The sequence below is a fragment of the Pleurodeles waltl genome, chromosome 1_2 (genome assembly GCF_031143425.1).
Source record: "Pleurodeles waltl isolate 20211129_DDA chromosome 1_2, aPleWal1.hap1.20221129, whole genome shotgun sequence".
Classification (NCBI taxonomy): domain Eukaryota; kingdom Metazoa; phylum Chordata; class Amphibia; order Caudata; family Salamandridae; genus Pleurodeles; species Pleurodeles waltl.
Genome location: NC_090437.1, coordinates 1,205,843,840 through 1,205,869,143, shown reverse-complemented (window position 1 = coordinate 1,205,869,143; position 25,304 = coordinate 1,205,843,840). Strand labels below are relative to the sequence as shown.

At 44.2% G+C, this 25,304-nt stretch overlaps 1 protein-coding gene across 1 annotated transcript in view; it reads left to right on the top strand.

Annotated features, from left to right (window-relative positions):
* The window catches only part of NSD2 (nuclear receptor binding SET domain protein 2), a 504,567-nt gene that overhangs the window by 355,620 nt on the left and 123,643 nt on the right, over nucleotides 1-25,304 (top strand). Inside the window, exons 16-19 of the mRNA XM_069203845.1 lie at nucleotides 594-799; nucleotides 6,593-6,696; nucleotides 13,844-14,113; nucleotides 17,327-17,443. Of these exons, the coding sequence (XP_069059946.1) occupies nucleotides 594-799; nucleotides 6,593-6,696; nucleotides 13,844-14,113; nucleotides 17,327-17,443 (697 nt within the window). The remainder of the gene's footprint in view (nucleotides 1-593; nucleotides 800-6,592; nucleotides 6,697-13,843; nucleotides 14,114-17,326; nucleotides 17,444-25,304) is intronic.

The window sequence follows — 25,304 nt, the reverse complement described above, 5'->3', positions numbered from 1 at the left end:
AGGATAAGAAAACTGCATTGCAAGGGAGCGAGTTATAGTTACCTCAGGGCACTAGTTTTAGTTACTTGAAAGCACTCTATTTGCTGAACTTCTATGGTTTTGTAGGATTTCCTTCAGAACCTAACTCTAACCTTCCTGTAACCTTTGGTGTTTTCAGTATATATATGTGCGTGGATATGTGTATCCACGCACAGTATCCAGAAATAAAGATACGCCTGGATACAAGGGTTGTTTTCAGTGCTTTAATGGATGCTTCTCTCCAATGCATTTCCGCCCAGCCGGACCTAGATCACGGGTAAACATGGCAATTCGCCTACCCCACCATACCCCACCATAAATGTGTGATTGACATGAATGAGGGGCACGTTCGAAAAAGAATCGTGAACACCAACAAAAGACAAAATACATGTCCTGCATATCAAAACGGGTGCCATCTTAGAGTGTCTACAACGTCAAACTGCTGTTGTTACTGCTGAAATCATACTTGTGAAAATCTTTATTTCTTTCTAATTAATTTGTTTACATTTAACCCTCATGCATTTAATAATAATAAAAATGTATAAACATATTAATGTCTTACTTTTTAACCGTAGGTGGTGGCCTGCAGAGATTTGTGATCCTAAAAACATTCCACCAAATATTCAGAAACTGAAGCACGCTCCTGGAGAGTTTCCGGTATTTTTTTTTGGTTCCAAAGATTATTATTGGACACACCAAGCTCGTGTATTTCCTTACATCGAAGGTGATAGAGGGACCAAATATCAAGGAGTTAAACTCCTCGGAAAAGTCTTCAAAAATGGTAGCTGCAACGAAAAAAAACCTTGGATTTTAATCATTTAACTGTATAGCCCATATATTATTATATACGATTTAAAGTCTTTTTTTTAGCTACATAATGATTATCAGCTTTTAATCCCACATATGACTATTTCACGCATGATTCTCCCTTATATATTGCTCATTTACAGTGTGAATACAGAGTTTACTTGGTGGTTTTGAAGTATATTTTAAACATATTAACATGACAGCAAAGCCAATATCCAGAGACATGTTGTTCATCCAGCACTCATACAGTGAGTAGTTCTGTTTCATTTTTTTCATCATTAGAATTCATGCTGGTGTATTCATTACTTCTTGCAGTAGTAGCTTCCTGCGATGCTTAATTTCGTAGCCAAGTGGGATATGTTAACACATTACTGTCAGGTAGGTGATGCAGCAGGTTTTTAAGGTGATTTAGTTATGATTTGAAAACCAATAGGTACAGATTGCTCGAAACGGGATTTATGTTATCAGTCTCTTCAATTGTTGGAGTGACGGAGCTCTATGGAAGCAGCCTTCAGTGGAGTGATGGATTCAAGTGCGTACTTTTGCCACCATCTTGGTGGTTGAAGTCCAAGACTTGGGGCCCTACTCCACAAGTCTTATTCTAGTTTGTTTGAGCCCTTTGTTGTAGTGCAAATTGGCATAAGATTGTGTCTGGTTTTACATTCAGATTTGTGATTTGAAGAGTTTGCTGGTTTTTTCAGGGTTATTTTGCTTGCACTTGTATTTTTCTTTTAACAGCTTCTCAATTCGAAACAGTGCAGTGTATACCCACACATTCACAGCTTTTGTCCCCATGTTTAGATCCATTTCTGTCTTTGAAAATGTGGTGCATAAGCAGTAGTCCTCATTTCCTTTTGTCTATCGTGTCTTGATTCATTTAAGATAAAACACCCCACCTGCTTTCCATGTCCCTGTTTACCCTTGTAGAGGTTTTCTGTTGATGTTTTGTTAGTGTAGCGCCTTGTTGTGGTGCCTCTTGGGTGTGGCCTTCCTAGTGGTTTTTACTGTTATGGACAGTCCCTTCCCCTGCGCTGGAGGCTTTGTGACTATTGCTTTTTCTTGTAAAACTAGGTTAGCCTTGGCTTGTAGCGCGCTTCAGTCCTCCGTGTATGTCATGGCCAGCGTATTTTGTGCAGAGTCCTGCAATCATTTTTTTCTCTCCACACTGTTTACTTCCTACAGTGTCCTGCTTTCTACTTTCACTCAGTATAGCACGTTTAGCTTCCAAACCTCCATCGGGGGAGGCATGGGTGCCTTCTGTCTCATTTTAATGGCCCTCTTGGATCAGTGCAAAATCTGTAAACTTTGTGGATAGTTTTTATGACTTGGTTTCTAAGTGTATCCCTAAAAGGTTATCCTCAATGTTTCCTGTGCCCTTTATGCTCGTTGTGCAGTCTATGGTTTCTAGTATTCTGCACCAGTAGGTTTGTAGCACTGGCCAGCTTCATAGTGTGTTAAAAAGATTGCTGTTTCATTTCTGCCCCGGGAGCCAACTGAGTGGTGTGTCTGGGTATATCTGACCAATCTTGTATGGGGTGGAGTGCATCCTGTGCAAATGTTAAACTGGATTTATCTAAAACGCACATGGTGGCATACCTTCTGTGGGTACTGTACCACCCTTTTCCATTGCTTGTCGTTCAACATGCAGCTTCCAAGTTTTCCCATTTGTCCCTTAGTGTCTGTAGAGACACCCTTGTGTTCTAGCAAGAATTTGAAGAGCCAGGAGATCCGGCCTCGTCTCCTTGTATATAGCTTCTGCACCATGGCATGCAATGGAGACTTGACTGTTTCTATGTTCCACTGCTGTCTAAGTGCATGCAGTCTCCTAATATACAGGAGGAACTGACCAATATTTTGCACTCGTCCACTAGCATCTTGAAGTCTGTGAGGGAGGGGTATAAGTCACTGATGGTGACGAGCCCTGCTGTGTTCCAATGCTGGAGGTTTCTGGTGGGTGAGATGCCCCATCGTGACTGGGAGAGTGCTCCCTCCTGTATTTGTCTGCTTGTGTAGCCTGTTTCGTTTAAATTGCGTTCTGCCAGCCATAGTGCAGCCCACTGGAGCTGAGCTACTGAGTAGTATACTCTGAAGTCTGTGGCACCCTTGCCACCTCCGTAGGCAATTTTAGCTTGGTCAAGGCTCTTTCCTGCCTTCCCGTCCTCCTCACCCTCAAGATCAAAGTGCCTAGTAGTTGTCCAGCTATCTGGAGATCCCCACCGGGAGCAGAAATGATATATTTTCCAAATGCAGTAATTGTTATGTTCTTGAAGAAGTGCCCAATGCCGGGGAACTGTGCTGTGTGGTAACCATTAACCAGAAACACTGATGTTCAGCAGTACATTTCACGACAGCTCATGCCCAGTCAGGCATCCGTTAGGCCCTCCGTTCCAAAGCTATATTAATGTCTAACATTTTGGTTTAGTTGAGTTATAAACATGAGGTATTCTGCCTGTAGTAATGTATGACTGGGAAACGTTCTGAGGTCATATATTTAGTATCCACATCTAGGCAATAAATAGTTATTGATAATAAATAATTTAGAGCTTCATCTATTTAGAAAGATTATCATTCTCCATTTGCTGTTTCACCAGAGGTATTGTTTCTTAGTCCTTGCTGGTTCCAGTGCTCCCAATGTCTTCCTCTAATCCATCATGTGAAGAGCGGTTCACTTTTCAGAGAGATGTTCCTGCATCTGTACCAGTGAGGGCTTAGCCAGCCGCACAACTTTTTCCTTGAATTAGCTTGCATTGCCTGTTGTACATCTTTGGTCTATTTCGAACGCTGTGGGTGCCCACCCGGCAAGCTGCTGCATCCCCTGATCTCGCTCATCCATCTAAGCATGCTGGGAATAACAGGCCTAGCTCTGATGAGGAAGCTGGCCTGGTGTGTGTGGTGGGTACCTAAGGTTCTTCCACCTCATACCAGGTATCCCCTAATAGTGATGTGTAGGCAGTGTCTAGAAGCCAGGCTCTCCAGGGGTAGCTGCTGGTGAACAGCCAAGTCTTATCTAGGAGACATGCAAAGCTCAGGCAAAACCACTGTAGTCACACAGCACTTACATGAAAGAAAACACTCAGTTTTCCAAAAATAAAGGTACTTTATTTTTGGTCACACAATACCACAAAGTACTGGAAGGGCAACCCTCCAATAGGAGGTATGTAATACACCAATTATATAAACTAGTAAACAGTAGTAGGCATAGTAAAGGTTAAAAAACTGTGCAAATGCAGTTAGACAATAGTGATTCTATGGGGAGCCCAAACCATATACTTAGGTAAGTGGAATGTATAGAGGGGAGCTGGGAGTACTAGAAAAACACAGAAGTAACACAGTACACCCCCACATCGACCAGGAAAGTAGGAGTAAACCACTGGAATTTCCCCCAAACCGCCTAAAAGGACGAAAATAAAGAAAAGACTACAAGACTGCAAGAAACCAGTAGTAGATTCCTGGAGAGGACAAGTGGAGAGAGGGGACCAAGTCCAAGAGTCAGTGTAGTCCAGAAGGAGTAGGAGCGACTACCCACCCAGCAGTAGTTGCAGAAGTTGGTCGATGGTGATGAGAAGATGGTCAGCACTGGAGCCCTAGAGCCAGAGAAGAGTTTCTGAGGGAAGAGGACAATGTCCCACGCTGGAAGGAGGATTGCAGTCAGGTGTTGATGCAGGAATTCCACCAACAAGTCTTGGCAAAGGCAAATATCACAGTTGGCGGAAAGTGTTGCTGCCGGGGACCAGCAAGGCCCAGGAGGACTCAAGCCAGGAGGGGGAGTCATAGAGGACCCTCAGGGACAATGCCCACAGGAGCAGATGCAGCACCCACAGGACGTAGACACAAGTTGTAGAAGGAGCCTACGCCGCACACAGAAGAAGGGACCAATGCTGCAGGAGAACCACGCAGAGGGCTGTGCGTTGCAAGGAGGAGTGCTGGTGGCTGGAGTTGCATGTAGCCTGAAGTTCCCTTGGAAATGAAAACAAGCCTTGGCAGTTACAAGAGATGCAGTGCACCGGGGTACTGTCCTGTGTGGGAAGACAAAGGCTTACCTCCATCAAAGTTTGACAGCTGGCAGAGAAGCCCAAGAGGAACACTCCAGACCCACCACCCTTGATGAAGGGTCCACACAGCTCAGAAAGAGAGGAGATTCATGCAGCCGGTCGTCGTTGCAGTTGGTGCCTGCGGATGCTGGAGAGTGACTCCTTCACTCCAAGGGAGATTCCTTCTTGTGCAAACTGAAGACTTGCCGCCATCAGAGGATGCACAGCCAGGGAAATGTTGCAGAAGGTGGAATAAGCCATGGAAACTGTTGCAGGAAGAGTCGTCTTCGTGGAAGAAGATTGTCTGTTCCTGGAGGGTCCTGTCGCAGTTCCAGTGGTTAGAAGTCGAAGTAAGGTTGCAGAGGAGTCCTGCTGGAATATTGCAAGCCGAATCTGAGGACCCACCCAAGAGAGAGACCCTAAGTAGCCCTGAAAGGGGGATTGGTCACCTAGCCAGGTGACCACCTATCAGGAGGGGGCTCGGATGTCACCTGCCTGGCCTGGCCACTCAGATGCTCCCAGAGGTCCCTGCCAACCTTGGATTCAAGATGGCAGAACCCAGGGACCCTCTGGAGGAGCGCTGGGCACCGCTCCTGGGGTGGTGATGGATGGGGGAGTGGTCAATTCCTTTTCTATTGTACAATTTTGTGCCACAGCAGGGGGTGGGGGTGGGGGGGGGTCCCTGTACCGGTGTGGACTGGTTTATGCATGGAGGGCACCAAATGTGCAGTTCAAAGGACAGCAGTGGCTTGGGGAGGCTACACCCCCAAGCCAGTCACACCTATTTCCAAAGAAGTACTCAATTTAGGGACGTTACAGGGAGTGCTACACGGAAGCCAATGGGTTGCCCACCTTTAGGGTAACTACACCCTTTCTAAAGACACTTACGTTGGGAAGTGTGCATAACCCTAACCCTAGTGGCCTAATTGATTCCAAACCAAGATGGAGGAATTTAAAAAGTGGAGTGCAATTCAGCTTGTCGCCCGTAGGGGTGGGACTACAGTGAAGCTGAATTTTTATGGTTTTGTATATTTGAAATGTGAGCAGGTCGCGTACCTTGAGACAACAATGGAGCCGCACACCAACGGCTCCAGGAGCTTCATCCTCCGCTCCCTCAACGCTTTCGGCATAAAATGTTGATAGGAGTCGCAACCCTCTGTTGTGGTGGAGCACCACATAAAGACAGAATGGGATCACGTGACTGACATTTTTTGAGCACAGGAACCACAAGGTTTGAAACCAGAAGGCATACACACTGTACCAGTCAAAGGAAAACTGCTGAATAAAGGAGGCCAAAAATGGCCAGAGGAACCACTTCTCCAGATCCGTATTGCAACGTGGAAAAGCAGAAACTGACTTCAGCACGTCAGAGGAGGGATTATATAGACTCTGGTGGACGTCATCGATAGTCGCATGGTGCCATCTACTGACATGCAGAGCTACTGCTGAAGTTTTTCCAGATCCAGTCTGGCGCCCGAGAGAATTCTAAGGAAAGGAGTCTAGACTCTGTACTAGATAAGGCGTTACAGAAGGTAAGTAACTTTTTCATCTCTTCCCACACCAAAGTTTCTTTGATTTCACAAGAGGGACTTGATAATTAGTGTTATCATGTAGTATAAAATTAGAGCTAAATGACATTTTAGATCGGCCTGTTGCCTTCACTCTTTGTGCTTATGTCTTTGATGTGCTCAGGTTTGGATATGTGGCAGTGACAGTGTTTCTTTTGGTTTACATAGCTTTGCAAGAAGCCGAATGTCGTTACCAAGAGCTTAAAAGGCAGCGCGAAGCTAAACAAATACAGGAAAATGATCGAAGACCCCCACCTTACAGACACATAAAGGTATAATTTTCAACAATTTAATTTCATGAATGAAACTAATAATTTGTTATTCCATTTTTAAAACAAACCACTGTACATCTTAGATGACCAGTCTTGTATGTACGTGTGGTATGCCTGTAGCACAAACCTACCGAAAGAGGCAGGGTAGCACTATACATGATCAACGTCAAGCATAAAATCAACTATAAATTGGAGAGCTAGCTGGTTTGGGAACGATTAATGCATTACGTAGTGTTTAAGACTGTTGATCTTCAACTCTTTAACACTGGAACAGAGTTGGGGTAGTCCTAATGTTTTTCCTGGGTGCACAGATGAAGGCCTGCTGTGTTGTGTTTTTTGTGTTTTTTTTTTAACACTTAATTTGTAGTCTGGTGTCCTGGCTGCAAGTGTGCCAAGAGCCACCAGAGATGGTGAGCTTGTCTGCAAGATGAGCAGGCGTGTTGGCTGTGATGGCTTTGTAAATGATGCAGCTGGTTTTAAGATGGTGGGGGCTGGCAAGGGAGGCACTGGAGTTCCATCAGGATGGCTGATGTGATCATATTTCATAGTGTCCTATATGAAATGTACTGTGGTGTGTGTGTGTGTGTTACCCCTAAAGGGGAGCAGTGTGGAGTCTGGAAGGCCATGGAAGAGAGCATGACCACAGCAGTTCTGAAGGTGATTGCTTGAAGAAACTGTTTGAAACGGTTTGACTTTCTTTTTAAGAGAGAACTAGTGCTAGACCATCTTTATTTTTGGAAGCATGTCCTTTGATAGCTGGATTCCACAGGAACACATTTTGTTCTCTGATAACCTCGTGTAACTTTTTAAATTATTTGCTTTGCATGCAAAAAGTATGTTAAGTGGCTGGTGAATGCTTTCAAAGTAAATATTGGTAACATGGAAAAAAACAAGTTTGCTTTCGGTTGTGGGATGTACTGCTTGGACAATGCTTGCAGTTGTCTGATGGAGACTGCTAGCTGCAGATTCCTTACCTTAATATACTGAATCCGGAAATGTTCTAGCAGTACTCCTGTGCACTCATTAGTGGCATCATTTAGCCCAGCATCGTCCACGCTGCAAGTAACATGCGCTGTGCGTATATAGGCACCACCCTAGCGCGTGGATGTTATTTATTTGACATACTTTTTCCTCAATTGGTTGTCAAATTTTTATGTAATTTTCATTTCCTCCTTCGCAATGGTCATGTGAGATGTATCTGAGGTACTCCCCTCCCCCCACTCACTCCAGTCAATTGACAGATTGCACCCTACTCCGCGTGACCCAGACTTTTTAACTCAGCACCCCATTCTTGTGGTGCAGACTTTGATGAGTAAGATGAAACCCAACTGGTTCCCTACTATTCCACCAGATAAGACTCAAAACTAATTGTGACATTCGGGAAACTTGTATTTTCATTTACAAGTCTTGCACTTTGTTCCGTAATCACCAGGTGCCTTTGGGTCGTTATTCCTATTCTCTCTGGGACTCTGTGGTACATCTCCTTCAATTAGTCACCAATGACATGCATTCTATCTTGACACAAGCCATACAAGACAGTGGTGATGCTGCCAAGTTCACAGTTTGTTGGAGCGTGGGCACTTCGGACTCTTTAGGCAGTATAATAGGTACCTTCGCTGACACATCTGGATGTCTACGGGCTTCTCCAGTGATGTCAAATCCAGCTTCATTCGTATTACCTCTGATGCCTTCTGGCTTTTTGCGAATAAAGCAAACATGCCCCTTTAGCCATTTAAAGACAGCATGGCCACAACCTGCTCGTTGGCCTTCTCTGTTCCACCACGACAACAGCATCAGCAGTTTTGCCCCTTGTGTAGCTGCAATCAGTCAATCATCGTATTTGTGTAGCGCACTAATCACTTATGAGGGTATCCAGGTGCTGTTATGGCTGCGTCTGTCTAACAGCCATGTCTTGAGATCTCTTCTGAACTCCTGTTTGGAGGGAGATGATCTTAGGTGGGGAGGAGAGGGGGCTGTTTCAGGCCTTTGCTGGTAGGCATGTGAGCGAGCAACCACTGTAAGTTCTGCAGCAAATTCGTGGAGTGATTGCGAGAAATGCAGAAGGAAGGGGTCTTGAGGGGTGGTAAAACTCCATGCGATGTTTGAGGCAAGCTGGTGCTTGGTTGTGGAGGGATTTGTACTTGCATAGTGGGAGCCAGTGGAGGTTTTATAGGTGGGGGGGGAGGGGTATGTGCTATCTTTTCAGGATGTCTAGAATTAGTCTGGTGGCTGAGTTCTGGATGATTTGGAGTTTTTTCGTTAGCGCAGTGGTGAGTCTGGGGTAGAGTGCATTGCCAAAGTCTGGTTGGCTGTTTAAGAGGGCTTGTGCGAGGGTGTGTCTGATTTCGAGCAGGAACCATGCAGAGATCACGCGGAGGGTTAGGAAATAGATGGAGGAGATTACGTTGACCTGGATTTTTATGTTTGTTGTCTGATGATTCCAAGTTTTCTGGCATGGTTCGTGGAGGTGGCTCCCAGTTTGAGTGGCCACCAGGGGTCGTCCCAAGGTGAGATGGTGTTACCAACCAGTAGTACCTCTGTTTTGTTGGTGTTGATTTTGAGGCACCTGTCCTTCATCCATTTTGCTAGGCTATTCATGCAATTGTGGAAGTTGGATCTGGTTGTGGACGTGTAGTTGGATAGCGAGAGTGGGAGATGCTTGTCGTCTGCAAAGGAGAAGGCTGTTTCCCTCACAAAGCACTATTACTTGGACAGTCAGCTCTGCCTCCTCCCTGCAAAAGAGAAGATATTCGCTGAACTCCAAAAGTGCTTTCCGCTTTTATATCTATCACAACAAAGGCTATTGGGTGGACAATCTGCATTTTGTGAGGTTCTCTGGGGCATGTCCTTACAGAAAAGAACTTTGTCACAGTTGATAGTGCTTTGCACTAAGATCTGCTACACACTGACCAAGATGCAGCCTTCAAAGAAGTTGAGGACCCATTTCCCTACGTCGAAGGCTGCTGGTCCGCTGGGTACCTGTCCTTGACATCGGTCATGCTGAGACGTGTGCATCAATACACATGTTCACAGAGCACTAATGCCTTCACTGCCAGGTCCAACTTGAAGGGCATTTCGCCTATATGGTCCTGCTGGACTTTTTTAGTTTGATCCATTCCACAGACCCACAACCTTGGAAGGTACTACTTTAGTATTTTTTGTATAGCTGAGGATTCTGTGGCTAGAAGTATCCATCAGTCAACAAATATACCTGCCTTTGGTAACTTACTGATGGATACTCTTACCTAACCACTGATTCTTCACCAACCTTCCTGTCCTCTGGAATCGTCTTTCTATCTAGACCACCTTGGTGCTTTAGTCAAACAAGCACAGGAGACCATGCTTTATTTTTTTTTTAATGTATTTTATTGCGAATTTGCAGCAACAGTTTTTTTTTTTTTTTATTTAAAAAAAACTTTTTTTTTTTTTTTTTTTTGGCTGGGGGGCGGGGGAGCTTTGGTTCAGTACCAGGGCTAAGGTGTGGAGGTGTCCCTACCCTGGCCCCTTTTATTATTATTTTTTCTTTGCATCTGAGTCCCATGATGACTGTCAATACTACTTGGTTGAAGTGTTGGCAGCCAATCATATCTCAGCTGCTGAGTGTGACTACTGAACTGATTTACACTAAATAACAAAAAGGGCTCTTTCTGGACAAAGAGCTACCTTTCTACCAAATTTGGTGTAATACTGTCCAGTGGTTCGGGCTGTAGTCCCGTTCAAAATCCTAATGGAAAAATGCACGGAGAAACCCCGTTTTGGGGAAACCAACCCCCCCCCCCCTTTTTTTTTTTTTCTTTCTTGACGGATCACCCCAAAATGTATTTTCCAGACAGCAGCTGAAGTGAGCATCGCATTTGGTTGGAAAATTTAAGGAGGATTCCTCAATCAGCGTCAAAGATATAGGCACGTCAAAAAACGTTTTTTCTGTAGAAACTAGGTCCTGACTAGAACTACCTAGTGGCAAGCGCCACCAGGTGTTATATAGTTATAGATATATTCATTCCCTAGGGTTGGCTAAGTCCAGCCTTTCAATGTATTGCATGGCTCTATCCCAGTTCCTCATTTTACTTTTTATTTTTTACTTTTCTCACTTGCTCAGTGCTCCTTACACTCTAAGGTCTCTCTGGTTTACCGGCATATAATGTATAAATCATTTTAAAGAAAGTGATGTCTGGGCGCAGTGGAGCCTGTTAACCTAATCCGTATTATGAAATTTATAGTGGTGGTGAACCCTGACAAACAGATTAATCCTTTCCTCGGTATTAAATGCATGAAACCTGATTCCTTAAGCTGGCACTTACTACTTTTATGTACCGTCTTCATGCCTGTGTGAAAGTGGTCTTGCCATCGTGTGAATATTCATATCGCCAAAAGGCCCTGTCAGTTGTCACCCTTTTAGCTCAACTTCGTAACCATAATCACAAAGCATTCTGGCTCTTACATTTTCTCTTTCGGTAACATTAAACAGCCCGGCATGGAAATTACAGTTGACTAAAAAGCCAGTAAGTACTACCTCAGGATGCCACATAGGACAGTGGGCCATTTGGCAGCTATGCATAGTTATTTTTCAGTTTTGGGACGTAGAAAGTTGTCATGTTTGTACCACTCGTCCCATGTACCCCTGCAAAGTACATGGAGGGGCGCGTCGCCCCCCCAAATCCAGTCAGGACCTCTTTGGACAGGAACCCGTGCACAGTGTAATGTGCTGAAGGGCCTTCTGAAGCTCGGGGGCGGAGAGGTGGCGCGAGGACCGGCCCTGCACCACGGGGGCCATTGTTACACCAGCGGAAAACAGATGCGTTAGGAGCTTTGCCGCAGAGAATGTGGAATAAGAATTTCATTCCAAAGGGATGGACATAAACTTCCTCAAATTAGGGTGTCCCTGGTGGATGTCTTTCACATTATCAAGGACTGGTTCCATGTGGGGGTATTCCTTCAGACTCAGGTGGTCACAGGGCCTGCTGTATGCATCTCTACTAATTTCACTTCTGTTGACCGTCCTGTGGAATATACTGGAAGATTAAGCACAACTGATTTTTGAAGTCTCCCCGCTCCCCATACTGGATGAGTATTTGTTACGGTGATCTGTTAGCACTCAGCACTCCCACACAGGGAAGACGTGCTCTTTCTGCAAAATGCATGTCTTCTATTTTTCAAATGCTGCAGCTTCGCACTCACAGGTTAAGCTATGCTTCCTAAATTCTGTATGCTTATCATTTGAAGTTGCAAACAGTTTTCGATTCCAGGAAAGCTTCTATTAAGTAAATGTATGTGGACCTCTGTAACACGTGATTTAGTGATGCAAGTTGGGAGATCTGAACCCAATTCAGTCACGTCTTTCTGGTGTTCTTGGCTCTCCAGCATTGGCTGCTGTAAAAAGGTTGTTTGACTGTCCAATTCTGTTTGTCTCCTTACCTGCCTTCTGTTTGTCATCACTCGTAGCACACTTTCTAGAAGTTGTCCTATATTTGTTTCTTTCCACTCAGGTTATTGTTAGTCAGTGGGATTTTCATCTTGTAACTGTCCTCATAGCATCCCCAATTGAGTATGATGAACTGTTGCCGAGTTTGACTTCTCATTCTGAAGACTGTTTCCTTGGTGCCAACGACATCAGCCCTCGTGGTCTGAGAGCTTCAAGCTATATTATACCTAATCTGGTTGTTTTTTTGTACTGCTTATTTTTTTCTACCAAGAGTGGTATCTGTTTTGCTTGGACCTGTGCATTCTCCCCTCTTCACTTTCCTCCCAGTAGGGAGGATAAGCAGCTGCACAGAATAGACCCCAGTCTTGCAGTATCTTTCTACGTCAATCACACTTGACAGGACAAATCTTTGTGGATGTTGTCAGTACCATGAAGGTTCCCCCTCTGCCCACCCTATCAAGACCATTTCTGCTTCCAATGGCTCTTACCAGTGACTTTCTGGTAGCTGACACCTGCCAGGTGGCCAAGCAGGCATCTTTCCATACTTTTCCCAAGTTATCGTCTCGAACCCCGAGAATGTAATGATTGGTAGCTTGTCAGAACTGTGCTGTATTTCTTCAGTTACCTGGCACAGCTCAGTCTCACCTCCAAGAAAGCGTTAATTCCTTGTGACTCCAAAAGTGAGAAAGAGGTCTCCACCAGAAGAAAAAGTTGCTTACCTTCAGAAACAATATTTAAAGGTGAATAATGTATCTTCCCGCAGGTTCCTCGGTGTCTTTCCTCCTCCCCTGTGAGCTAGTGCTATCAGTAAGATCCTAAAGTATTGAAGCATATATTGGATGGTGTACTTGTTGTTGCTCTGTTCCTCCTCAAAATCTTCATAAGGAGGTGGGGAAAGTGCCATGACCTACGTTTGCCAGTTGGTGGCCTCCATACTTCAATGTCAGCACATCTGGGGCAGATATAGCAGAGGCTGCATTTTATAACTTGGCAATGCTGGAGATTTTTCTGGATCCAGTCTGGTGGATATTCATAAGGTGAGTCTGTAGGAAGATTATATAAACATCAGTGATATCATCACCAAGAGTAAGTAACTTCTTCTGTAAATTAATCTTCGATGCCGCTGCCTTTTGAGTATCATCTCCCTCAGCAAGAAATGGAAAGTAACTTAATCATTTAATTTTCACTTTATATTTTAGTTTGTAGTAGTGCAGGGGGAATGTTTGGCATTTTACACCAATAGGGGCCCACTCCCTTTTGCTAGATGTGTGCCAGATTTAAATCTGAAACAAAGTTTGTTTACAATTCATAGTTGAATCCTGCATGTGACACTCGCTGTGCATATTTCCTTTCCTATGAAATGCTAACTCGCCTATTTATTTTTTTTATTACAAAAAACGTTTTATTCAAATTTCAGAGAAACCAGATAACAGTTCCCACCATCTGTGAACGGCATGTGAGCGAGCAAATAGCAGTCATCACTAACTTGCCTTTTGGGCACTTTATAATACCTCTGGGGTGGTGCATCACAAGAAGTAAATTCCTTCATTTTTCACCTGAATTAGATGTCAGTGGAGGATAATCCTACTTCAGTTTTAAGATTTTTGTTCTTTGATCTAAATCATGTATACATCAAACTCAAATCCCCATTCTATTTTAACTTTTCAGCTTATGGTAATCATTTTGTGTTTTTTATGTAACTATTGAAAAATGTTTTATCCACAGGTCAATAAGCCTTATGGTAAAGTTCAGCTTCATACAGCAGATATTTCCGAGACACCCAAGTGCACTTGTAAACCCACAGCAGAAAACCCTTGTGGTTTGGACTCCGAGTGCCTAAACCGTATGTTGATGTGTGAATGCCACCCACAAGTTTGTCCAGCAGGTGAGCGGTGCCAGAACCAGGATTTTTCCAAACGCCAGTATCCTGAAACCAAAATTATCAGAACAGAGGGCAAAGGCTGGGGCTTGGTCTCGAAAAGAAATATAAAAAAGGTAAGCGTTATATATAAACCTCTCATAGTACTTTCGACTTCACATTGAACTTTGAAATAGGCAGAAACAAAATAAAAATTTTAACACAATACATCATTTGGCTCTAAACACCCGTCTTCTAATCAAGTATAGCAGTGAAGTAACATTACACTGACTAGTATGTGCTAGTCAAGATGTGAAAGCGACAGGTAGGGTTCACTGGGAATTGTTGAGGGAATTGAATTATGGCTTTGTGGCAGAGGTGGATTTTCGTACGTTACTATATGTATTGGCATAATGTCTAATCAGAAGTTCACACACTGGAGGTCTTAGGGAATTTTTCAAAGCTGTGTGTGGTTCCTTGTGTGACCGGAAACAAGAACATTTCAACTTTCTGTGACAGTTAACATGCCACTAAAACAAAATGTTTCTTTGCTGTTTTGCTAAAAATGACTTGCGTCTACTGCTATGGATCTGGCTGTGCTTTAATCCAGAGTTTAGTTTATGTAGTGTGAAACTTTATTAAAGATACGCAGGGCCTGTGCAGCAATAACCTTGAGTACAGGGTCATAGTCTGGGCTATAGCTGAAGGGGTTGTCAAAACACTGGGTGTATTGCAGATTACAGCTTCCGGTTACTACCATACTACTGGCAGCTAGACGGAGGGGAGCAGGGAGCAACGTAAGTGTACACACTTCTTTGCTTAAACTAATTGCCACCTTTTGTGTTTGTGTATTCAAACAGCTTTAGTACCCCTTAAACAGAAGTCATAATACTTTTCAGTCATGTGTGATCCATGCAACAATAAGATCCCGAAGTAATGTATGCTATTTTTCCTTGCAAGCTATTTTTGAAATACATATTCAAAGCTAAAAAAAGACTTACATGTTGGTCTCTTTTCGGTGCACTTAAAGTGCTGCGGAGCAATCTAAAGATGTATCCTAAAATAATTCTTCCAGACTTGAAAGAAACTTGCCCACATGTCCTATTCGTTAATCACCGAGATGTTGCATTTCAAGCAAACGGTCTTGCTTACTTAAAATGCAAAGGCGATTTTGTCTCTATATTTGTGTTCATACACATTTAATTATGCTAAAAGTGAAAGACACCTAAAAATGATAACTTAAATGGACATCAAAGAACTACTGTTATGTACCCGCATACAATGTGTGAACTGGAGATGTCATGATGCAGAAAGATTTTTTTCTTTATAAGCAAACCCCATAACGTTTTTTTGCTAGTGTTAAATTCATAGATAAAGAAGGGAAAACGTAACCTTGAATTGATCTGCAATCCATAAACCATGATGAATACTTTACAGTTTATACACTTTTTGCTTCCCAAAGTAACCAGTGAAGTACTGAAGTGTTAATGAGAACACAAAAATACATAACCTAGCATCACCTTTTATATAACATATTTCACGATGCTGGGACCTTTTATTGTACAAAGTACAGTGGTATTAAAACACATATTACACAGGGCCAGTCTTATATAAATATTTGTACCTGTACACATAGTGTATAGCTTTAATTATATTAATAGTTACAAACTACTCTCCGTAGCTTTACTGTTGTCTATTAGTTCATCAACATGCTATTTATGAAAGGTAAACAAAATCTTAACAATCGAATTGGAATCGCTCTATTACTGCCTGTCTTGCATAGAACATTTTTGAGACTCTCTCCCATTTTTAAACATCTACATTATAAAGTGTTTCTTTTTTATCTCAGTAGACAACCATCAGTTGCCTTTAACTGTGGTCAGTGAACACAGCATGCCATTTGGGCCAATATTCCCACACGATCTGGGATTTGGTTGCGTGAATGCTGCTTATGTTCTCGGGCGAGGCATGAGTCATACTCTCCCAAGCTATTTCTGATAGAAGAGCAGAGTTCACCATATAATGTGGACAGCGCACAACCGACTTGCTGGATAGGGCAATTTCATTGTTGGTGGCTCTTGGCTGCCACGCCTGGCTAAGCATCACTGGCATTTTACGGTTGTCCAAGCCTTTCTTATAGGCTTGCCCTTTGATTAATTTTGTCTTTTTGGTAGGATGGGGGACTCCATGCTGGAGTGCTTTAAGGATAGCAGAACTAAGGCCAGGTGTTTGGGCTTCTTCATGGACCCTAGTCAATCCCAGTCCACCTTTTACTACTTTTGTGGCCACGGATGGTGTTTCCAAGAGCAAGCACACCCTCCCAGACACCACACTTAACAGACTTCCTAGCCTTTTCATGGCAGAGGACGCAGGTCCCTTAGACCATGTGGAACAAGTATCCAGAGGTTAGGCCAGTCTGCCACCTGCAGCCTCCAAACACCTTTATTTTGGCCTCTGACAATCTTGAGCAACTGGGTGGGGAGGGGGGGAGGGAGCGGATATGAAATCACCTGCACCACTGGAGGTCATTACCATCAGACCGTTGGGTTTTATAGATTGTTCAAAAGAGGTACTCCATCCCGTTCGTGACCACCCCTGCACCTATGTCACCTACTTACAACCGGCTGATGGACGACCTCCTCTCCTTGCTCTGTCAGGAAGTGCTGGCTGTTTGCCCAGAGAGCCATCAAGAGGGTGCCAGCTTCAGAAGTAGGGCATGGTTGCAGTTCCCACTACTTTCTGCTACCTAAAAAGGATGGAGGCCTTATCTCTATACTAGACCTATGCCGTCTCAATTGTTTCCTTAAAAAGGAGAAATTCAGAATGCTCATGCTCACCCAAGTATTGTCTGCCCTGGACCCAGGAGACTGGATGGTACCCTTGGACTTGCAAGTCATATTTCTACATTGCTGTCCTGCCTGCCCACAGACGTTACTTATGGTTCATGGTGTACCAAGAGCACTTTGTTTGCTGTGCCTTTGCGGCAATTGTTCAGATGCACACTTGTTTCCTTCTACAGGTTCCTTACTCAGCTGCGTCTGTTTTCACGAAATACTGTTACACTTTGTGCAGTGATGTCCTTAAAGAAGTGCGGGAAAAGCTGTACCATAGCCAAATGTGATCTAATTTTATCATTTACGCATCACTCATGATTGAGAAATTATAATATTCACTTTTTATGCAGAAGATTTGTGAAAATAATTTATTGTCCCAGCTTAACAAATATAACTTTCAAAAGATTAAAACATACATGTAAAGTTTGAAAGTAAAACTACAAAAGGGAAGTAGCTTTTTGCTGTGAAGAATTTCTATTACAGATTGCTCTTATTGTGTGCCTCTTTTCCATGCAGGGAGAGTTTGTCAATGAATATGTTGGTGAACTAATTGATGAAGAGGAGTGCATGGCAAGAATTAAGCGTGCCCAAGAGAATGACATAAGTCACTTCTACATGCTCACTATTGATAAGGTATGTTTGTTGTTGCTTTCCTGTTGACTTAAGTAATTTTAACAGTATCCCGAATATACTTCAGTTTTTTCATTAATGGTGTGCCTTCATTTACAAACTGGAGGTAGCCAACAATGTATCTACGAACCCTTAATAAGTTAATCTGTCATTATTTTTCGTTTGTTGTATATAATGAAGTAGGTTTTTGTAATGTGCATACATTGTTTTCCTTTTTAATGTTACACATTGTTTCTGAAAGTCAAAATAGTTTTTATAATTGTGAATATTTCTTTACTATAGACAGATGTTGCAGGTACATTAATGATGTTATTCCAAATATTTGGTGCACATTGTGAAACATTACTGACAGTCATAACAGCATTGGCAGTTTTCAATTGGTTTTGTTTCATTTTTCTTTTGATCATTTAAAAATTCACAATTATCACTCCTGTAAGGCATATAAATAATTTGGCAAATTATGTATTCTGGGTTGTGGACCTGTCTATTTCTATTCATGTATCCCATTAGGTAAAACATGTTCACCTCTTCATCTCCTTTCTCATAATGTTCCTTTCTTTGTGAAGTTCGTCCTCCATTATCCCCAATGAGTTACAACCTCCCAAAGCTGTTTTCTGTGTCCCTCCTGTGGACTGTAACACCCTCTTAAACCCCCCACCACTTTTAGTTTTTTTGTGTCCTTTATGGTTGCATTCGTTCACATATAGCTATAAAAGTTGCCTGGGAACTTTAATTTTCTTAAGAATGTAGGGACCTCTTCCTACGTTTTTTAATATATTGTGTGTGGCTCACTCCTTTGCATGGGCAATGCAGGTGCCTCCATTGTAGAAAAGTACCCTTTCTCTTGGCATGGTTACCCCCTTTTTCTGCCTGATGTCCGTGTGCTTGACTGTGTTCACTGGGATCCTGCTAACCAGGACCCCAGTGATTGTCATCTCCCAAAACTCTGTATCAAACCCCCTTATGAGTCCCTAGTATATGGTACCTAGGAACCCAGGGCATTGGGGTTATGGGCTGCAGCATATATTTTGCCACCCATAGGGAGCCCAACAAAGACTTCTGCAGAACTGCTGTTGCAGCCTGCATGAAAAGGTGCAAGCACCCTTTCACTGCCATTTTTACCCTACACCAGGTCACTTATAAGTCACCCCTATGACAGGCCTTCTAGCCCAGAAGGCAGGGTGCAAAGTATGTGTGAGGACACCCCTGCACTAGCAGAGGTGCCCCCACGAACTCCAGGCCCATTTTCCCTAACTTAGTGAGTGCTGGGACGCCATTTTACTCATGTACTGGACATAGGTCACCCCTATGTCCAGCTGCATAATGGTAACTCCGAACATAGGCATGTTCGCTATCAAACATGTTGGAATCATACCCCAAGGATTTTGGAAGCATTGGTTGTATGATTCCATGCACTCTGGGGGGCTCCTTAGAGAACCCTCAGTATTGCCATTACAGCCTTCTGAGGGTTTCAGGCAGCCCAAGCTGCTGCCACCTCCCAGACAGGTTTCTGCTCTCCTGCTGCTTGAAAAGCTCGAGCCCAGGAAGGAAGAACAAAGGATTTCCTTTGGGAGAGGGGTGTTACACCCTCTCCCTTTGGAAATAGGCTTCGTAGGGGTAGCCTCCCCAAGCCACTAGAAATGCTTTGAAGGGCACATTTGGTGCCCTTCTTGCATAAAAAAATCTACACCGGTACAGGGACCCCCAGTCCCTGCTCTGGCGCAAAACGGGACAAAGGAAAGGAGTGACCACTCCCCTGTCCATCACCACCCCAGGGGTTGTGCTCAGAGCTCCTCTGGAGGAGGGTCCCTGGGTTTTGCCATCTTGGATTCAAGGTTGGCAGGGAACTCTGGGAGCAGCTGAGTGGCCAGTGCCAGCAGGTGAGGTCAGAGCCATTCCCGAAAGGTGCTTACCTGGTTAGGTGACCAGTCCCCTTTTCAGGGCTATTTAGGGTCTCTCCTTTGGGTGGTTCCTCAGATTTGGATTGCAAGACTCCCACAGGAATCCCCTGCATCCTCCACTTTGACTTATGACCGCAGAAACTTTATCTGGACTCTTCAGGACCCTACAAGCTGCAACAAAGAAGCAAGACACCTCCTGCAAAATTGTATCTCTGGCTCCTTCCAGCAACTGCAACATTTCCCCGGTCATGCATCCACAGAGGACGGCCCGTATTCAGCCTGCATCAGGAGGAAGAAGGAAATCTCCCTTGGGGTGAAGGAGTCACTCCCCTGCTTCTGCAGACACCAACTGTGACAACGGCCGGCTGCATAGATCCACTCTCTTGCTGAGCTGCTCAGATCCTGCATCACTGGTGGTGGACTGAAGTGGTCCCGATGGTCCTCTCCTCCAGGTGTCCAACTTTGGTGGAGGTAAGACGTTGCCTCCCCATGCAAGACAGCACCCCTGTGCGCCTCGTCTTTTGCAGCTGCCAAGGCTTGTTGACATCCTTCCTCCAAGATCTTCATGCATCTTGAAGCTGTGGCCCCCAGCACTCTATCCTGCGACGCACAGCTTCCAGAGTGATTCTCCAGCAGCGTGGGAGCCTTTGTCTTCGTGCTGTGTGGGCCTCTTCTGAAACTTTCTTGTCCCCGTCCTGTGGGTCTCCTGTGTGCACTGCCTGGTCTTCTGTGGGCTCTGAGTTGCTGAGGGTTCCCTCTGACTGCCCCCCCTCCTGGGCAGTGTCTTCCTGGTCCCCGGCAGCACCATATTCTGCTAACCGCAAGCTTTGCGTGTGCCAAGGCTTGTTAGCGGACTTCGATGCAAACCTGACTGCAATCTTCCATCCCACATGGGACATCACTTGCATCCTCCAGGAACACGACTTTGTCTTCTTGGGTGCAGTGCTGACTTTTCTTCTTCACCGGTGGATCACCTTTTGCACCTTCATCTGGGTTAGAAGGGGCTCCTGCTCTTCCTGGACTCTACTGTGCTTCTTGGACTTGGTCCCCTTCTTCCACAGGTCTTCTTGTCCAGGAATCTACACTTGGTGTCTTGCAGTCTCTTTTGGGTTTTGCTTAGTTCTTCTTTTCTTCTCTGTGTGTGTTCGGGGGAGACTCACTGTGACTTACTCCCGTTTTCCTGGTCACTGGGGTGGGCTGTGGTACGTACCTTTGGGTGTTCCTAGTACACCCAGCTCCCTTCTACACACTGCACTTTCGCATTCCACTTTCTTAGTGTATGGTTTGTGCTCCCCCGTGCCCATTTCTAACTATTGTGATTTTCACTAATTGCACTGTTTTCTAACAGTTTTTATGCCTATTTCTGCATACTAGTGTATATAATTTGTGTATTACTTACCGCCTAAGGGAGTATAGTCTCTATGGTGTTTTTGGTATTTGTCACTAAAATAAAGTATCTTTATTTTTGTAACAGTGTTTTCTTTCATGTGTGCGAGTACTGTGTGATTACAGTGGTATTGCATGAGCTTTGCAGGTCTCCTAGATAAGACTTAGCTGCTCATCCACAGCTACCTCCAGAGAGCCTGGTTTCTAGACACTGACTACACTAATAAGGGATAACTGGACCTGGTATAAGGTGTAAGTACCATAGATACCCACCACACACCAGGCCAGCCTCCTACATCCCTCTATTTAAGAAACAGGGTGATGGATAGAATACTTGAATTAATCTCAGCCACTGGCAATCACTTGGGCCACATACCAATCCATTGTTTTTCGCCCACCATGCAGCATCAGCTTGGACCCAGCCATATGTAAATCGGTCTTAATCCTGCTCCTCTTGAGAACAGTCCAGTCTGAATTGCCACACCATGTCATCCCTGCACCGGAACACAAGCAAGCTAGAACCAGTTTCGCCCTAGGTGTAGGGTTCTTCAGCCAGATGGTTTGGTTCCATTGGCACAGTGATCCCTGGCCCCACTTCTGGGCATACCCACCTCACTTAGGGTGTCCAATCCAAAAACCAGGTGATGGATGGAATACATGAATTAATCTCTGCCACTGCAATCAACCTGGGCAGCACCCCAGTCCGTTTTTATGCCCATCATACCTAGCCATATGCAAATCAGTTTTAACCCTGTACCACTGTCACCAAGATATATCTGGTTGAAGAGCCTAACTAAGGTAAAACCGGTCTTAGATTACTTGTGTTCTGGTTTAGGGAGGACCTGGCCTGGTAGTTTGCGCTAGACTATTCCCATGCGGAGCTTGCAATTTCGCCTCTTGAGTTCTCCCACTGATCTTACATTTCACTTTGAGCTAGGGAGAGGAGCATGACTGGTACGGTTCCTCCCTCTTAGAGGCTTGTAAATATATTTCTTGTCTCATCCAAGAAAAAGGCCTTTTTTGGGTTTTGCAGTGAATAGGGCCCACCTTGTCATGCACCAAATAGTCTTTGGGGATTGTAGTATTTTGGAATCTGTTTTATCACAGTAATCCTGATATCTAGAATGTGGAAGACTGATGCAAAATCCTAGTAAGTCTGGTCAGGGTTTTTGCCTCTTGTCTTGCAACTTCAGTGATACAAAAATAATAAAAGGCTTAAATTAAAGGAAAAGGTATTTGTTTTGGGTGTCCTGCCACTGTTTAAGCCTATATATAATTTTAGTCCCTGGATTATGGTTATAATTCTTTTGTTACTATGCTTAAAAATAGTTTTTACTCTTGTTAGTATGTTAGGATTAATATTTTATGCAGCTCTCTATTTAGAACTTTTTCTTCTGGTGAGTTATTAAACATCACATGAAATGAAGTACACCTTGCAGAGAGTCCAGTGAATACCCAGTTTGTTTGCAGAGACAAAAGTAGACCGGTCTAATGCTTTATTTGTGGTAGTGTAGGCAAGCAGTTAGGCTTATCAGAGGATAGTGCTAAGCATTTGTAGTACTCACAGAGGAAATAAATGAGAGATGAACTCAAAGAATAAATCCAAGACCCATTTAGAAAAATAGAAATGATTTTTATGTGTGTTTCAAGAACTTCGTAATCAGGTAAGTAGTTTTTTTAAGCATAAATACTTTGCAGTTTCAGAAATCAACACTTAGTGCGTTTTTCAGAGTTCTTTCAAGTTTATCCTACGGAGGAAAACAATGTTCAGCAAACACAGGGATAACAACAACTTACAGGGTCGAGCTGAGGGAACAAAGGTAAGTACTGGGCACTGATCTCCATCAGAAACCCAACTCCCTAGAAATCTGCTGGAGCTACAGGCCATCCACCTAACGTTAAAGACCTTCTTTCCATCCATGAAGTTGATGGCTGGTGCAAGTTCTCGCAGACAACAGCACTACCTTGTGGTCCTGCAACTAGAAGTGCGGAGATGGGTCATGTGCCAAAAGATTTTGCACCTCGAGTTGGCTGGAGCATCACATCACCTCCCTGATCGTGAACCACCCTGCAGTATTTTTAAATGCCATGGCAGACGAGCTCAACCAGCGACGCCTGCCAGATGAGAAATGGTTATTGCACCATGAAGTGGTGTAGGGCATCTATAGATAGTGGGTAGAACCCTGGCTGCATCTTTTCACCAGTCTTCATCGTACAGTGCTAAACATCTGTCAGTTTCCAAGAACACTCTTAGGTGGACGCATTCAGTCTTGAGTGAACTATGGGACCCCTGTATGCATTTCCACCATTTTCTCTCCTGCCCCTGTTTTGTGGATCAGGAACGTCCAGACCAAAGTGATCCTAGTTCCTCCAGACAGATTGGGCAAGGAGAGTTCGGTACTTGGAACTTCTGGGCATGAGCATCTGTCTTCCGATCAGGCCCCTGCTTGGAGAGAACCTTTATTTGCAGCATCAAGGAAGGCTTCTGAACCGGAACCTGCCCAGTATATTCCACAGTGTGTGTGTGTGTGTGTGTGTGTGTGTGTGTGTGTGTGTGTGTGTGTGAATTGAGCAGCTAACTGCGTTTAGTCTATCACCTGAGGTTATGGCTGTCGTCCTTGCTGCTAGATGTCCTTGTATGATATCGGTTTCTCCCAGGTAGTTGTCCTTGGCCAAGCATTGTCTTGCAGTGGGCTACATTAAAGGTTATTTATTGGCACTTCTGGCTTTTTTGCATTTACCCGATCAACCAGCCTTGTTTAAGCCACATGTTGAGATAAAGTTCATTAAAGGTTGGACACACCTGTTCCCTCCCAAACAATTTGTGATGCAACAGTGGGAACTAAGTTTGGTTCTGATGTTCCTTGTTTGCACCCGCTTCCAGTCTATGCATAGCTGCTTGCTTTTGACTTTTGACAATCAAAACTGTCTTCCCCTTTGCAATTGCTTCAGCTTGTAGCATGAGTGATCTCCAGGCTCTTGGTGCGGCCTCCCTACACCACCCTTTTTCAGGATAAACCAGTGTTGAGGACCAGTGTGGCTTTTTTGTGAAAAGCTACAACTTTTTCATTTTCTGTAATTCATCATCCTCCCAATGTTCTTTGCTCTATCTGGCCCATAAACAGAGGGTTGACCCCATCGACTGGATCCTAAAAGGCTTAACCTTTTACATCGATCGCACCAGACTATTTTGTGGACGATCAGCATTTTGTGGGGTTTTCTATGGTAAAAAGAGTAGATGGTTGCAGAAAAGGGCTTCATCGAGGTAGATAGTCCTTTGTATTAAGATCTTTTGCTCATTTGCGAAGAAATAACCTATCAGTGCACAGTTTTACAAAGCACTAGTACCTTGAAAGCCAGGTCAGATGGGATGAGCATTTCTCACTTTTGGTCCTGCAACTTTTAGCTTTGCAGGTGATCTTTTACTAGCTATTCTAAAGGTGAGGAATCTGTGGTTAGAAGTATCCATCAGAAGAACTAGTTACTTACATTTGGAAACACATTCTGCTTGACACTCTAATCTCACATTCCCCACTGCACATCCACCTCCCCATTCTATGGAGGGGTCTCTTTTTACCATCTTAAAAAGGTCCCTCATTGGAGATCTGCACACTTTTACCTTGAATTGTTATGCTCAGCTTCATGGGCATGGAAAGAGTTCCGCGAGAAACTAATGTCAGCAAGCACGGATGGTGCTTGTATGGGATTCCGCTGTGTCATGGGGCAGGTTAGTCAATAGACAGCCGCATGTTGCCACTTGATGTTGTTCCAAATGCCGGTCACTGAGAGAGTGCTACTCTTATAATTGGCTAATCCAACTCAAATGCAGTGTGCATGCAGTATATCAGCTCTACAGTATACTTCTTGCCACCATTAATATTTTAGATCAGAGGTCATCAACCTTTTCTGTAGCAAGAGCTATAGAAGTTCAATAAAAGTTCCCTTTGGGTGAGTGCTCCCATTCATTCTGGGACTTGGTTGTGCAGGTGCTGCCTATGGTCTCAGAGAAGGCCAGAGTCATACTCTCCCAAGCTATTGTTGACAGGCGGGACACAGCTGAGCTCTCCATATGCTGTGGGCTGGATATGACTGATTCACTAAAAAGAGTGATCTCAGTCTTTAGCCCTTAGGTGCCCCACGCCTGGTTGAGAACCACTGGCTTTACGGGGGATGTCCAGGCCTTGCTCATGGACATTCCCTTTGATTGCTCCTGACTCTTCGGAGACAAGGTGGACTCTGTGCTAGAGCGCTCGAAGGACAGATAAGCTACAGCCTAATCTTTGGGCCTTTTCCATGGCCGCTTGCCAACCCAAGTCCACATTTCACTCCTTTCGTGGACACAGCAGAGGCTTCCAGCAAGTAGCCAGTGGGAAGCGAGGTACACCAACACCTGCACCAATGGAGGTCAATAATATCCCATCGCTGGGGTCTCTAGATTGTCCAATGGGGCAACTCCCTCCCCTTCATGACTACTCCACCCATGCCACCCACTTGAAACAGGCCAACAGAGGCCCACATCTCTCTACTCAGTCAGAAAGTAGTGGCTCTCCTGGCCAAGGTATCCATAGTATGTCTGT